Source organism: Periophthalmus magnuspinnatus, chromosome 24 (genome assembly GCF_009829125.3).
Source record: "Periophthalmus magnuspinnatus isolate fPerMag1 chromosome 24, fPerMag1.2.pri, whole genome shotgun sequence".
NCBI classification, from domain to species: Eukaryota; Metazoa; Chordata; class Actinopteri; order Gobiiformes; family Gobiidae; genus Periophthalmus; species Periophthalmus magnuspinnatus.
In genome coordinates, this window is record NC_047149.1 from 8809514 (window position 1) to 8827051 (window position 17538).

At 38.8% G+C, this 17538-nt stretch overlaps 1 protein-coding gene across 1 annotated transcript in view; it reads left to right on the forward strand.

Annotated features, from left to right (window-relative positions):
- LOC117392592 (regulator of G-protein signaling 6) overlaps positions 1-17538 on the forward strand; it is a 107627-nt gene that overhangs the window by 57845 nt on the left and 32244 nt on the right. The window contains exons 2-4 of the mRNA XM_033990692.2: positions 12681-12777; positions 14958-15008; positions 15960-16066. Of these exons, the coding sequence (XP_033846583.2) occupies positions 12681-12777; positions 14958-15008; positions 15960-16066 (255 nt within the window). The remainder of the gene's footprint in view (positions 1-12680; positions 12778-14957; positions 15009-15959; positions 16067-17538) is intronic.

A 17538-nucleotide genomic window follows, 5' to 3' on the forward strand; every position in this document is an offset into this window, starting at 1 on the left:
ATGCATTACCATACACTCCATATGCACTGCTTGTATATAGAATAGTTGCGTTGCTATTTCTCGCTTCAAAACAACTTTCAATCTCCCACCGTGTCATAGTCTGACGTTATATGGCCCACGATCTCATTTATCTGTCCTGTCCAAACGGCTAGAATCTGCTGCTCCATGTTGTTTGGCGCGCTCATAAATTGCATTGGGGGGATCTGGGCACTCAGCTGTGTTGCCTTTACACTTCCATTATCAGTCACTGCGGTGGGTTGCCAGATGCAGCCAGTCGAAAAGCAGAAAGTTATCATCTCTGTCACACCAACGTCACGAATGACCTTCCCCCATTTGCTCTTGTACAGTTCTACAACAGGTGAAACAGGTTTGACAATATTGATTAAAAAAATAAAAAATACATTTGCAGTTTTGTGGATTCTCTCTTTAATTATGTCGATATACTTGGATTTTTAGCATTGCTCAAAATCAAATGGACTGTAAATGTGGCTCCAGTTCACTTTACATGGAAAAGCTATCACTCCTCTCTGTGTAACTGCTGCGAGCCTCGTCATTTTGGCTTTAAAATGTTTGTATTAACCCGCTCTACATGATCCTGGTGTTTTCATTTTGCCATTTTGTCCGTAAATCCAGATATGAACATTGATAACAGACAAATCAGGCACCTTCTTTCCCCGAGTTCGTTCCAGCTAGCGTTAGCAACAGGTTTGATTGACAGCGTTGCTAAGCGTACACTCCCAACTACCCACTTCTTACCCACTCCCGCTAAACCAGCGGAGTGGGTAAGAAGGGATGTTACCTTCAACAGCTTCAGTCCAAATTGGCTCTTTGATTACTGTGATACTCGTAGTCGGAACTCGGCTCCAAATTCGCTCCTATAACCACTAGCCTCGATGAGCTTCATTTGACTGGAGACAAACGTTATGGGTGACGTCACACTCACTTAGTCCATTTTTTAATACAGTCTATGGTTATAATAATCCCTACAACACAAGCATACCCTGATTTATTGAAGATTGACTTGGCAGGACATTGTAAACTGATCCAGAAATGTGCCAATCTCAACGTCAAAAACACATTTTCATTACACAATATATCATTATGTAATTTTATAGTATAGGTTAGTATAGCTGAAAACTATTGTGCCCAAAAAGTGGTCACATGTTCTGTATCATCATCATATACAATGGAGAAAAATCCTGTATTGTCCAAAAAGGGTAACAAGGAAAAAGACTGACCAACCATGTCAATTAATATGGACATTCTGGTGAAACTCACCCACTTTGTTGCTATGACATACAAAAAAAGAAATGATATGAAATCTTATATTCAGGCCACACAGATGCTTAATGGGTTTTTTTCTCTCTCTCAGCCTTTGGTGCAAACTTCAAGGGCTGTTAGTTTACTTTATTCACAGTAGAAGAAAATGGGCTTTGAAGCAGAGATAGAAAAACACACATTATATAAAACACATTTATTTGTATAATCAGTGTCTTTATTATATCTCGTAAAGATCCTGTACTGGATTTTTATTTAAGATAAATATTTCTTACTCCAGTTCATCTCTGAAAGTTGGGAATAATTGACAAATTTTCCCATCTTTGAAATTATGAACATACAGAAACAACTTTTATGAGTCTATTGGGACAGAAGAGTAACGTGGAAGAGCACATGTGTTGGCGTCTTTTGGTTCCTAGCAAGACCAAACACCCAACAAAGTTCTCTTTTTTTTTTTCTTTTTTTTAATTTTAAGGACATTTTTTAGATTTACCGAAGACTGTGGTAGTTCTTAACTCTATTTTTTTTTTACCGGGATTATATATTTTAACCACTGGATGCCCAGATTTGAACATTTTAACACACAAAGAACATTCCTCCGCTTACTTCAACATTGACATCCATCTGTGACAGTCGGCACTGCTCTTAGCCAAAAGGTGGATGTAATCTCGGACAGGACCCAAGCTGCTCCCACCTTTGCCCAGCTTGCCGATACAGCTCACTTCTTAAATGCCAAGTCCCAGCCCTAACCCTGGCAAGAAGCAAGGGACCAGACCTGATGATTGATCAGCTCAACTCCACTCTGGTCGGACCTGTGGACTGTTTTTGGTCTTGTAATGTCGCAGGGCAGCTGGCTCTCATGCTTCTCCCTGCTGCAAACATAGTTCTGAAGGCTATATTTGATGTCCTGGACTGTGAGGCGTTTCCACGATTGTCCTGGCTTGTGGAGTTGCCAGGGTCAGGGTCAGCTCAGTCTGAGTTGCCACCTCCTAAAGATCCCAGGGTGCAGCGGAGGAGCGTACACAGCGGAATACCATCACCGCCGAGCATACTGCATGAGAGCGAGTTTCCTCTGTTGAACCAGTCATCACTAAATGCAGCTCCACCCTCGGACTCCTTAGCTGTCCCCTTGAGCACAGAACCAAATGCAAGGCCTGGGTCAGGGGGCAGTGCTGCGCTCTCTCTGCACACAGAACCCTCCCTTTGCTTGCCGAGTTCGTCTGTTCGGTGTGGGTCAGGGGCTCTGCTGCTGTCTCTGCTGTGCCCCCGTCCTCGGCATCCAGGTCCATCTGTTCGGGTCCTCGGCTCCTCCATGATCCGGCACGTGAGAGTACACAAAGGCCACACCTCCTGTCACCAAGGTGCTCTGGTAAATGACCTCCGCAAACTCCGCCATCACTATCCAGCGTCATCACCCATCAGTTTCAACAGTAGTAGGTCACGTCGGCACAAATGACAGAAACACTGAGAGACGACATTTTATCATCAACAAAAGGGTGAATAGTTTCTGGACCACTTCCTCCACCCTGTTTTGGAGACATCAAATAGAGCCGCTTGAGACATCTTCACACATGGCTCAAATCCCACTGCACAGCTCACAATATCCCCAGTTCTAACAATTTCCTCACATTTTTCAAGAGACCTGAACTCTTCAAAAAGGACCGTTTACACCCCATCTCCTCCGGATCCTGCCTCCTCTCACACAACATGGAACTCACCCTACAATCAGCATGAAGACCCGATCACCACCACACATTATCCAAATAGACTCAAATGTATCATGTCTGAGTTTTCCACATTTCAGTAACTATCTGGAGAGAGCGGCCTATGCATAAAACCACCTACGATTCTACTATTTACAACAATAATCCCAGATCTGTCTATTTTTAACAAGTTTTAAGGAGTGATAAAAGGAGAAATGACACTCTTATCACATCAAACCTATTTTATTTGATAATTACTCAAGTTTTGAATACCAGTCCGCTGTTTTTCGTAACCTTACAATTTTATGTGCGACCAATTATGGATCTCCCCCAATTTTTTGAGCTTTTTTAATCACTTTTACACAATTCCTATAACATGATTAACACGTAGCACATAGATAACCTTTTAGACCCTTTCACAAACACATTTTTACATGTTCTTAATTATATGGATTTTACACAACACGTCACAGAGCCAACAGGGGGCGCACACTCTGGACCTGGTCATCCCCTATGGCCTGTCCACTAGACAGACACAGCCAAGTCAACAACAGAGTGTCTTTTAATATCACTGGTTTTATACATCGGGAAACCTCTGTGAGAACTGTGAGGAAGCGTCATCTGATCCCTCAAGTGGCTGCATATTTTATTGAAGTTTTCCGAAACCATCCATCTCTTGTTTTATCTGCCCCCTGTGATTTTATTACTGACCATTTTGACAGTAAGCTTCAGTCTGCCCTTGACCGGGTTGTCCCACTGAAATTAATAAAGTCACTCATGCCACAAACCCATGTCCCCGTGGAGAACTGCAGAACTAAAACTACTGAAGAGAAACTGTGGCAGAAAGAACGATAAAATTACAATTAACAAGGAAATGTAGATTGAACAGCAAAGAGTGAGAAATACAAGAGATTCGTACTTCGCTAAAGTCATCACAGACAACAAAAATAATCATTGTAGTAATTTCAACTAACCCCTACTGTCTCCCTTTACGAGCAGTTTGCAGAACACTTCATGGGGAAGATAAATAATCAGCTATGATATTTTATTTTGTCAAAGTACTAACACATCTGAGTGTTTCTATCAGAGGAAACACTGGACACTTTTGCCCTGGTAAATGCTCAGACTCTTGATAAAGTCTTCTCCTCGGTGAGACATGTGGTGGACGTGTTTAGATCAAACTCCAACCCCATTTTTAAGTCATTCTATGGATCTTTTAGAGATGAGCTTTTAAACATGATAAATAGCTCTCTTCAGGCAGGGTTTTTTTTTACTGTCGGTGTTAACGTGGTGCTGGTGGTGAGGCCCCTGCTGAAAAACAAACTATACTTTAACGATTTGAACAACTACAGACCAGTGTCTAACCTACCATTTTTAAGCAAAATTCTAGAAAAAACTTATTTATAACCAACTTAATGTTCTTTTTTTAGATGATCACAACATTTTAGAGTAAATTATGATTGACAAAAGGTGACAGTGTTGGTTCTGCTGGATCTACACTCTTCTTTTGACCCAGTAGACCGCACTTTTAACTTGCCTGAAACACCTCGGCATGTCCGGTGCTGTTCACAAATTATTCACATCCTACCTCCCAGCATTTATAGTGAGTGTAGTGTGAGCGCTCCTCCCAGGTCTATAAAATCACATGTGGTGTGGTCTACGGTCCCATTTTACCTGTGCTTTTCAACCTGTACATGCTCCATCCTGTTGGTGTCATCAGGAGACATGGAATGATGATACACAGCTTTTCATCTACACGTTTCCTGATGACACCAGGGGAAATTTTTCTTTTCACAACATTTTAGGCGTCAAATTCTGGATGGCGAAAAACTTTCTCCAGCTTAACCAGGACAAAACTGAGGCTTTAGTCATGGGCCCTGAGGCTCAGAGAGAAAACCTTTTACTCAAACTTCAAGCACAGTCTTTTAACCCATCTCCGCAAGTAAAACACCCGGGCGTCATCTTTGACTCTGAGCTGACTCTGATACAGGGACTTTTAAAACAAGATCTCATCACTGTCTACATGTAAAAAGTGACTGCACTAAAATTGAAGCTTTCAGTGATTTTTCTTGAATGGAATTTCAAGGACAAACAAAACCGGATATGTTGATGCCACTAATGCACTTACAAACATTTATAATGACACCTGTTTTTAATGTTTTGGGTCTATGCAGTTGCTTGTTTTGTTTGGTTTATTTGTATTGTGCTGTACAGTAACTGGGCTAGATGTTGTCAGCATTAAATGATAAAACTCAGCTCTGGCTTCTGAAAGTTGTGAAATGTGCTTATAAACTCCTTGGTGAATAACAAGGACAAATAGGTGCAAACTATTTAAAATGAACTAGTTTTAACTTTTAAAACAGTTCAAATCATGTACAGCTCCTTTATCAAGCCTAAGTGTTTTGGTGTAAGTCTATATTTAGAGCATACTTGACATTTTACAGACATGGCTCTTTTGCTAGTCATTAAATCAGCTGCTTTCCATTTCAAGGGCTTTAATGAAGTTATTCTGAGCCAAAATGTAGAATCTGTGTTGTAATCTAAACTCCTCTAGTCTTTTGGGACACTGAAATAATGAGTCTCTACATGATCTATAAGAAAACAACTACTGTATATATGAAACTACTGTATATATTAAACTAGAGTATTTATGGCTATGTTTGCCTTGACCTAGAATACAGACGCTACTTTCCTTTGATGGTACTTAAAAAACATAAGATTATTTTTTATCCTTCTCTTTAGAGATGATGACAACTAACAAAATATTTTATTGGATCTATGCAAAGTTAAGCACAGTTAAGCGTCTTACAATGCCCTTTAGATGATTTGGTGTGTAGTAATGCAAAGAAATGACTAATTTATTATCTAGAAACCCAACCAAAATGTGCTAAAACTTGTCTAAACATGATTGAGGTTTAAGTACTCATCAATCATATTTAGACAAAATATGAAATTACTTTAATATTGCACACACTGCTTCAGAAAATATCACTTTATAATGATGTTGTCACAAAATGGATCCTCAGATTCTAATTGATACTGAAACTAATATTGGAAATAGATACTCAGTTATCAATACTTTTAAATAAACAGGTCAAACTTGGACTTTTTCTGTATAGTTTTAGACTCATCTTGATCTATTTATTGAACTGTAAGACACATGGTAAAAAAGTATGAATATTTTTAGTTAATGTTTAGTTTTATTATAAAAAATATTAATGACAATGTTTTTCATTATCATTGTAGTATCACAATTTGTTTTTTTGCTACTGAACTATACTACAGTCCTTTTGGGTAATTTTAGTGCAAACTAGCAAAATTTGAGAGTGTGAAGCCTCCAGTGGCCACTGCAAATTCAAGTACTATGTGACATCACAGAAGAAGTGTGAATACCTGTTAGACCAATCACACTCCGTCCCTTCATGCTCCTCGCTCTCCCCTTTAGTCCTCCAGATACTGCCCATATTAGCAGCTCTATTTTGCACTTAAATTTGTTTACCCTTGATTGGAAGATGTAAGTTTTTCATTTTTAATCAGCTCTTTTATTTTATTTTGTTTTACATACTTGACATTCTAATCCAACATATCTCCAAAACACCATTTCTAATATATCTCCCAGCTGAACACTGCAGTTGCATTCACCCGTTATTCCACCTTTGTATCACTCCTGGTTCAGATCAGGTAATTCCTCTGTGCGTTCTAGCTCTGTGTGTTACCAAACCGCTCTGACCCAGTAGCACATCCCCCAGGCTACAGCTGACATTCCCCGGCGCAGTAGGGGGGGCTCTCACCTGATCTATTATACCCTTTACCAAACTGCTACCCCTTTGTAGCGCTGGTGACTAATCGCTGGCGTTTTGAAGCAGCTTTATGGCTCTGGGTATTGTTTGAGACACCGGGCACGCCTGGTATGCATGCAGGCGCGGCAGGGGCGGAGGGGGGTATTGTGGGTGAGGACGTGTGCGGCTGACTCCTCTCCTCTGTCGGTACAATGATGCACAGATGTGGTGAGTGATGATCCATAGAGAGGCATTATTTGAGGATAAAAGCATGCGTGTGAATTGAGGTGAAACATGTTGCCATTGTACCATATGTGATGTTTGTACAGTGGTTTTGTGCGTGATGGCGAGACAAATCTGTCAAATGAATGCAGCATCTGGAATAAGCAGGTCAATGCGTCGGTATGATCTAACGCTAAACCTTTAGATCAAACCTCCTAACTGACAGATCCAGCATTTTCAAAGTTTAAAGACGCAGTACCTGATTTTTATAGAACAGATCTAACTCATTTTAAATAGTTTGTAGTGGTCCATCCTAATTATTCACTGCAATGAGTTTATCAATACTTTTCACAACTCTCAGAGACCAGTTTTGACCTAACAACTAGAATGTTAACACACACTTCTTGATAATAGGACAATCAAACACTTTGTAATGAGATACAGACAGCACACTGCGGACTTTGTTTCACCTCAAGAGCTGCTTATATTAAGTATCTCAAGACAAAGTTAGCTGAAACTTGGGTATAGGACCTTTTAAAGCCACACTGTGTAACTTTTTAGCCAAAAAATAGACTAAAATATGTTTATTGCACTGAAAAACATGCATCCTTACTGTGAGCGGACTTGCATCTCCACAAACGTGACTCTTATTAGGCCTTGAGTCGAGCCTTCTCCTGCTTGTTTCCGTGGAAATGTTGTTCTCCAAGTCTGGTTTTAATGTTCTGTTGATGCAGGTGATGTAATATTTCCGGTGAAGGCTACTTCTTAGTGAGCTAGTTGTGAAGATATCTAATTAAACAGACGTTATACTGTAATACTATATATACCATAGAGCCTATATCAAACCACATCACAAAATCTACATACCAACAAAAGACAATTAACCTTCCTTCCACTCAGTTTCAGACCTTAAAAACGTCATGATGCTGTTCACCTTGTAACTGACAACTGCTTAATGTTATTATGAAACTTTCACCAGACATGTCAACCTTCAGAGTACACCTTGTAATAAATAAATAGCCGCTTTCAAGTTTGAATAACAGGCTCTCAATTACAGCTGTCAGTCAGAACCCACACACTTTACCAAAACCTATATTCACTTTCCTATGAAATTAACACCAACATTTGCAAGGCCAAACTTTTCTTTTCAAAACAAACCACTTCAAATTCTATGGCATTTGTTTACCTCTTGAATGGGAGCAGCGTGCAATTATGATAAATGAAGTATAACACTGATTTGTTGATTGTTGGTTCTATCTGATGTGCATGTTTGTCACAGCAGTGGAAATCTCATCAGATCCACAGTTATGGTCCATTGAGCAGAGGGCCAGGGGGCTGGAGGAGGAGGAGGGGTGCACTGGGGGGGGGGGGGGGGGGGGGGGAGGCGAGAGTCTGAAGGCGAGAGTTATAGAGCTGCTTGTTTTTAAATGCATCAATCTGTCAAGCTCGTTTTGTGAAAGGTAAGCCTTGATTTCTAGATAAGAGTCAGTTGGAAATAGCTTCACAACAGCTTACAATGTGTTTATTAAATTTAAACAAAGAATCAAAAATCACACCAAGATTTTGTACATAGTCAGTGCAGTGGCTCAATACAATGCTATACATACAGTATTTATATTAGCCAGGGGGGTTTGGCTGCCAAAGACCACAATTTCAGTTTAGTTCTTATTCTATGACCAAAAAAAAAAAAAGAAAAAAAAAAAAGATATTTATCCAAGACTGTCTGTCACTTTTATTGATGGCATGCTGTTAAGGTTTATTGATTAATATATTTGTTTATCATCTGCAAAACAATGGAAAGAGACATTGTTTTTGGTTAAGATGGATCCCAATGGTAAAGAAAAAAGGATTGGGCCAAGAATTGGCCCCTGGTGGGCCCCACAGCTTAAAGCATACACAGTGGAGGAGCACTGGCCCATCTGCACTCCACTGGAGGACGGTGCCTCTGATACTCACACACCTCTCTAGACGTGATAACAGAAAGTCACAGTCGACCTCACTGAACACTGCCGTGAGATCTAACAGCAAAAGAAGTGCAGATTTACCTGAATCAGCAGCTAAAAGCAGGTCATTAAACTTTTCAGAGCAGTTTCAGTGCTATGTCATGATGTAAAACCAGATTGAACTTTCTACCCAATGCCATTAAAATCAAGATAAGACTGGAGTTGATTGTACACAACTTTCTGTAAAACCTTTGATAATAAAAGTTTTGAACTGGGCCTAAAATTAAACAAAACACAAAACAACAAAACACAAATTAAACACATTGGGGTTGAGATTGTTCTTCTTGCTCAGAGGCTGAACAGCAACGTGTTTAATTGCAGCTGGTGCAGAGCCAGTGATCAAAGAAGAGTTCTTCATTTTAGTGATAAATGGTCCAATAGATTCAGTGACTTCTTTAATGAGACAACATGGGATTTTGTCCAGAGGAGGACAGTCTTAGCTGTTTTATTATTTTTGTCAGACATAAAACACCTGCTCACAGTTCTCAAAACCAGCTGAGCACATTGGTTCTGCAGCTGCATCAGTGACATTAGAATTAAAAGTTTGCCTGACCATAGATATTTTCTCAGTAAAAACATTGACAAAGAAGGTACAGTACTATTGGACACATGGGTTTTAAAGTAAATTCATAAACTGAAAGAGTCACTTTTTGAACAAGTTACTGCTCTTTAAAACACTGTCTGAATTGATTTGAAAGACCTGGAGGTAGTCTTTTTTCCATTTTCGCTCTACGCGCCTACATGCACGCCTAAACTCCCAAGAGTTTTCATTTAGCCATGATTCTGAGGCAAGCTTCACACTCTTCTGTGAAAAGGGAACTATTGTGTCCAAGATATCTGTACAAGACCCTTTACAACAGGAAAGCAACTCATTCAGACCAGAGTCACTACTATAGTTTTGAGTAGAAATCTCCCAATCACTACAGACAACCATGACACACACACACACCCACACCCCCCCACACACACACGCCTTGGCTTTCGTTTGTGATAATGTGAAATGAAACAAAACAACATAATAATGCGCTTCACATATTTCAGAGACGGTAAGATTTAATCCAGGAGAGAGAACAAAGTCCAACATATGACCGTTCAGATGTGTCAACTCAGATACAGACTGAAACTGAACGAGTCAATCAGCTTTAAAAACAAACTCTCTGTCCAAATGTTTGCACACATTCAAATCTCCAAGAATTAAAAGCTGATCATAGCTCTATGTTAGTCTCGTAACAAAGTCTGTACAGTCCTGTATAACGTCCTTATTTTTGGAGGGAGATAAACCAGTGCGCAAAGGATAGGAGAGTTGAGATTGATTCAAAGCTGGAATATGAGTCAGATGGCACCTGCTGGCACTTGAAGCAGGACTTAAAAAGTGAATCTATTCTTGAACGCTATTATGATCCCTTTGCGCCTTGTTCCCTGTCTTTAAAGTGTAAATTTGAGAGCCTTCACTGTAGTTTGTGACCTCATTTAATGTTAGCAGTTAAAGCAGTAGGATGATGTTGTGTTGATCCATTGGACTTTTTGGGTCTAATTGGTGTCCAAGGGTTTGTGAAGGCGGATGTGGATTTTTAATGAGAGGAGACGGAGCTGTTTTATTCAACTTTGCCTTCTGGGGAGTTGATAAATGAAATAATTAAACACTTTTCCACGACTGTTATGGTCATTTCGTCCCCTGGGCTGTTCTGTCTTCTGGACCATTAACTGCTAAACTTACAGCTCAGGTCTGGCTTTGTATATAATTAGACCTGAACGATTAAGGACAAATGTTATTACGATTTTTCTGACAAGCAATATGATTTGATTAAAGTTAACATTTTAAACGCGTCCAGTGGAATTGATAACAAGACGGAAATATGAAGTCTTGTAATGAAACTAAAACAAGAATCACATTTCAGAACACATTTGTACAGATCTTAGCTACAAGGTTAGATGTTTTTATGCAGAATAAGACGGGGAAATTAGGGTTTTGCTAACTGTGTCCATTCAAATTGCAGTTTTGATAGGACTGTGATTAATTTTTCAGACCTGCTTATAATTTATAACACTATTACTGGCGTTCATGTCATAACATTGCCTTGCAGAGTTTAACTGAGATGGAAGAGTCACTAGGAGCTTGGTTAAGGTTGTACTTAGCTAGAGGATTAGCTATTGTGCATGTGATAAGTTAGAACATGCAATATGCCATACAGAAATGCTACTAGTACTTGTAAAGGTTGTAGTATTAACAGCAGTGGTCCTATTGTGAAAAATAGAGCAAATTTTACTTCATACTTAAATGAGCTGGATTGCAATTTGGATATTGTCTAGATGCAAATTAAATGTGCAGTATGTAGCATTTAGATATGTTTATTGCCGTACTGTGGAACTATCTTGGCAAAGCAATACAATCTCCATGGAGACAGGCAGGTGGCAGACTCTCCACCCAAAAGTTACATATTGCACTTTTAAGAACTATCTGCTGAAGGTATAGTGTTTGACCCAGTGTAGGCGGTTTCTCCACTGTGCAACTGTCAGCTAAAAATACTACAGAGTACATGAGGACACAGGCTGGGAATGCACTACAGATACTCACACAAGTTCTGTTCACTACTACACTACTATAGGGATGTCACAGATTGTATTGTGCTATATTTGGGAGACAAATTTGGGAACTGTTTATTAACTTTTATACTGTTCTGAGTCCATTTCAGATTTTGCTGTGTAAAAGAAAGAAAAAAAAGAATATGTTTATTGTCATCTAAGTAAAACACGTCAAATAGTCTGATCCTCTTTTGCCTGACAAGTCCAGAATTAAATCTCTCACGAAGAAGCTCACTGGTCACCCATCATTTATTCAGAGTCTACTGCTTCGCTCATTGATTCTGCAGAAATCTGCGGTGTTTTTCAGGCCCGTGTGATAGCAGTTATGTTTCATTTGATATGAACGGACTACGCATGTCCCTCATTGGCTGATCCACTTGTCAATCACACCCCTCTAAACATGGGCAAGTTTTTTCTAAATTATTGAAGAAGTGTGTATTCTGGATCACTGGCGTAGGGAGTATTATATCTCTGATGATGCAACATTTACATTTTTAAGCAATTTTGTATAAAGTCTAGTTACCTCAAGAACTAAAAAATATATCCAAAATTCCCTCTGTAAATTGTTTTGTGTTTAATATGTCAACAAAATTAACCAACTAATATATCAATTTTCTGTGATGCTTTTTATTTATTGATGTATTTAATTATTTATTTATGTATTTATTATTTTTATTTATTCATTTATTTTATTTTTATTTATTTATTTATTTACTTATTTATTTATTTTTTATTTATTTATTTGTCTCAGTAAACTGCAGAAGAAGTTTAAAATTTATATCTCTATTCACCTTCAGTATCTCACCTTAACCCAACAGTGCACATCTTTGCAGTTTCTCATACTGGTATTTTTTATTCTAGTCTCTATATAAAGTAAGTGTGAGTTGTTAGTTTTGCGATAGCTGTCTCCAGAGCGACTAACTTCTCACTGCCCACTCTCTGACGCACACAAAAGCATCTGTGTACCAGGAAGTACACAGCAACTGGCATCTGCAGTCTGAGCGGTTATTTATAGTACTTTAATATTAGCACATACTCACACATGTGTCTCTCTGCACTATGTTATATTTAGAAATGGGTCTTAAAATGTGTTTTTTTTATGTTTTGAATAGATTGAAGAGATCGTGACCAGGATGCAGGAGGAGACTGAGGGAGTGCCCATCAGAACGGTCAAAAGCTTCATGACCAAAATACCAAGTGTCGTTACAGGTGAGAAAAAGTCAAACACAGACGCTGGTAGTACTGTTATATTTATATGTGTAACTTTTTAATTACATTTAATAGTCCTCAGTGTAGTCTTCGGACGTCATATATTTGCTCTTCCTTGAATAATCGTGAAGAGTTGGTGGTTCAATTCCATCTCCAAACGCTACATACTGTGGTCATGTCCTTGTGCAAGACACTTTTGGTGTGTGTAAACTAAGCAATGCTGGGCATATAGACAAATATAGTATAGTATAGTTGAGAAGCAGTAACTAAAAGTGAAGCCTTGCAAGTCATAAAGTCCCTAGCCTGGATAAATGGAAAAGATTCTGTCAAGTAGGGCATCTGGCATAAAAAATACCATTTCATACCATAACTCTACTGTGTGTTTGTGGGTAGGAACCTTGTGGGGACTATCATCTGTTAATGGGGAGACTATGACATAGTGGGGACCTGCATCACTTATAGCACATGTGTCAAACTCAAGGCCCGTGGGCCAAATGTACCCCCCCACGTCATTTCATGTGGCCTGCAACAAAGTAGATTAAAAGGTATGACTGTTTTAAAATGTCAGTTTAGCATTAGATCCACAGTTAAACAGCCATTTTTTCATATCCATGCAAATCCGTATGCAATATTTGTAACTTGAATAAGTAATAAATATAGAAACTGTTATTTAACAAGATTCAAAAGTAGGTTACATTTAGTGACATTTATCTTGCAGTTAGTTACATTTTGAGAGCGAACATTTTGTTGATGTGGCCCTTTGTGAAAATAAGTTTGACGCCTCTGACTTATAGGTACATTTATCCTTACATTATACACTTGATTTAATTTTCAGATATGGTCAAAATAGTTTAAGGTTTGGGTTTAGGTTAAGATTGGGCAAGTATGATTAAGGTTGGGACCAGTCTCCAGGAAATAAATATGTCTCCAAAATGCATTGAAATGTTTGTTATTTGTAATATGTCTGAGGATTATAAGGTGTTTCTGTCCCCCCTCTATGGACTATTCATGTAAACTATTCAAGTATATTCCTTTTCCTCGAGAGCAGATTTCAAAGAGGAGCAACAACAGAACATTAGATATTCCAAACAAATGCTGGAAAGAGAGAAGACCTCTTAACATCCCTCCTCCCCCCAGTCTGCGTTTATGGAAAACACATTATGCGTCCATAAGCAGACCGTATCAATAACCATCATTATTACTGCACTGGATGGATACACAGAGCTGCTTCAACCAATATGATAAAACTGCAATCAGAAGGCTGCAGGGACAGTAATGAGAAATGGAGACAGGCAAACACGTTTAGATGTTTGTTTGTTTTGTTTTTTTACGCTGACGGCGAAGTGGGCTCCCATTAGACGCCACGGTTTTCTAACACGGAAGTGAGAGGACTTGATTCTTTTAAGTCGTTTTAGATCAATATTGCGATTTAAAATGATAACGTAATGATCCACGGATGTCATAGGTTATAACTATAAAGCAGACACACGCACAATATGTATTTTTACAGCTGAGAACAAGATATCATAAACAAATAAAGCTGTAGGGATTGTTCAGGTTCAATCTATTGTCCTGTAGTATTTAAAGATGAACTATGTAACTTTGCAGAGCTGCCAGCTGTCCCAGTTTAGTTTAGCGGGATGTCCTGTTATTTGGCTCTATTGGGACAGCTGTTTCACTCAGACCCTTTATTTGTTGACAGAATGATTGCCAAATGAGCCAAAGAATGGGCCACTGACCAAATCAAAGCAGCAAGAGACTGATCCAAATGCTTTTAAAATGTGTGTCAGGTCATTTGGAGCGGGGTACGCTTCATACACAGAAAATCAATACTGTTTAAAGGCAGATATAGTGGTTAGATAATAGAATGGATATTGGATTTTAATTAGCGGATGCCTTATTATTGCTATAGGAATAAAGGTTTCAGAGGTAGTCCTTTTCAGTTTGATGCAGACCAGTACTATCAGATTGAAAATGCCTTCTGGATGAGAACTGAAACGTCTGATCACTACCTCTGAAACCTTTTCTACTTTAGACAAATATATGAGGGATAAAATGACTATAGGAATTTTGACCCTGGTTTGAAAGTGTTTTTTTTTATCTTCTAGCCAACCACTTTTCCATTTGTGATATGTGAAGTGTATATTTTAGTTGAACCAGTTGTGTTTTGTCTGTTCCAGGAGCAGATATTGTGCAATGGTTGATGAAGACGTTGGGCATAGAGGATCCAGGTACGTTTTGAACCATCGGCTTTCTATTAGTTTTGACTGCACCTATTCAAGATCTTTGCAAACAACACATGTCCTATGTTATTCTGTCTAAAACGTGCTAACTTTGTTGTTTTAGTCTCTGAAATTCATGGTATTCTTGTCTTCTCTCTACTTGTGGACATGACAATCCAATATTAAAACATAAATCGCAAATCTAACTCTATATGTTGCGTTCATCTCTACTAATAACAATACAGTGACATATCAACAGATGCATTTGAGTTGTGCTTTCCCTGGTTCATTGTGGCTGTTCCGGCCTGAGGAGTTGGTGGGTGGGCTCTGTTTTTCTGTGGTGAAGTTTCCCACTCATTCACTGACTCATAAACTGTCAGAACACCTTATATCAGGACTGAAATACATCTACATATATAAACTATATATAAAACTAGAATCTGAATTTCTAAAAGCAACCCCCCTGTCAACCGAACCAACTTTACCTGCGTTTGGACAGCCGTGTTTGAGGGTTCAAGTTGGAAAGTGGTGGCACAGTGAGTTGAGTGGCCGCCCACCGACCACAGAGTAGCTAGTTAAAATCATTAAAGTCAATAAATCTCAAATTGTTTGGTTCCGGCCACTGCTTAGTTCTGAATGTAAATTTAATGAATACATTTTTTCCCATAGACTTTCCAAAAAAAAAACAAACCCTGCTACATTATTAAAACATTTTTCCATTTTTCCATTTTTTATTTTATGCTGCTAATTTGCATACTTGTAAGTGTTCAGTAGGAAAGTGCAGCAAATTTGTAAATGTGGTGATGTGTGAAAATGGGTAGAATAAGATTATGCAGAGTAAGTCCAAATAAATAGTAATAAACACTGAATTACCCACTTACACGTGTGCGAATGAGCAGCTACAGGAGTAACAGTGTATTGTGTTCAGATGTTTTAAAGTGTTGTGGTTTTGCGTTGTAGCTGAGGCCATGCACATCGGGTCCCTCATTGCCTCTCAGGGATACTTCTTCCCCATCTCAGACCACGTCCTCACCCTCAAAGACGACGGGACCTTCTACCGCTTTCAGGTGGGTACAAGGATCTACAGTTTGTTTAATAATGTCTTTTCAATATGAGTTCATTTTTTATTTATTTCAACCAGAAGAGATTTGGGTAGACATATGAGTGTGATGAATAATCTACTGAATGGATACACCTTGAACAATTTGTTTTTCTACTGCAATGATTTATAGACTTAAAAACTGAAAAGGATTTCTACCTGTGACATAACAATCTGGGGGAAATTGAAAACAAGTGTGAATGAAGCAAAACACAACTCCAGTTATGTTTTTGATGAGGGAGCAATGTTATGGTCAGAGGAGGTATGCTCATTTACATTTACTCAAGTATCTTTTTGATGAAATACTACTTTTCAGAGTAGACTTTTCCTCCTACTACTACTACTGAAGTGAACAATACTCTTACTACTAAAGTTTTAGTTGCTGTTTGCACTGTCTACAAGTGACAAAAGCTTTACGTTGGCAGTATTAAACAATTTGAACAGTTGTGTTTCGTGTCGCGCTCCTTCAGATATTTGATTTTATTTACTTTGTGGTCTATCTTATGAAAATACTCTATTACTACTCTGTTTTGACCTGTCAATTACATAAGAGCTAATAGTTGTAGGATCACTATTTTGTGCTTTTACTTGAGTAATATTACTTTGAAGTAACGCTAACTCTTATTTGAGTACAACCTCGGGGTATGGGTAAAGCTCAAATTTGCATAAGTATTTCTTTCCCAGCCTGTCCTCATCTCCAGACTCGCCCCTCGGAGGTTAATCCAATGGCCTCTGGTGGACTCCAATCAGCCGCTGTCAGTGTAGACTTGTTCATTTCATGTAGACGACAAAGCCCCTGTCCACCCCGTGCATCCTCCTCTGTTGTACCGCGGCATCCAGTGACCCTATTAAAAATGAATGACAACCTGTTCAAATATTCATCAAGTGAGTGAGGGAGCTGAGTAGGCGGACGGGGAGGCTCAGAGAGATTAAGTGTGTTAGTATCAGTGTGGTTAGTTTTATAGTACATTTAAAGCTGCAGTATGTATTTTTTTCTGTTTTAGGGTCTGTCACCTACTTGGAGATGTTATTGCTTTGCTTGAAATGTTACACAGTGGCATCAAACTCATGCAATTAGGTGTTTTTGTTGCTGAAAAATATCTTGAAGAAAATGCATCAGTCCTGTAACGTTGCCTCATGGCCTTGCTTACTTGTCTCCATGGAGAAAGAAAAGTTTAATGCCATGCTGTGGAGTATTCCAGGCCAAGCAAAGAAAAACTAGGCAGCAGTCTCCATCGGAAAAGTTACATATTGTACTTTTAATTGTTGGTATTAGGAAACATTTCATATATTTCTGGCATTTTTGGGATACAATTGTTCTCTTTTCTTGTTTCTGAAAGTTGTGACATGTTATTGTAATTCGTTAGGAAAGTGAGGGATGACTTTGGAGCACAGCAAACCTTAAAAAGAACGCATGACATTTTTAGTGAAAACATCAGT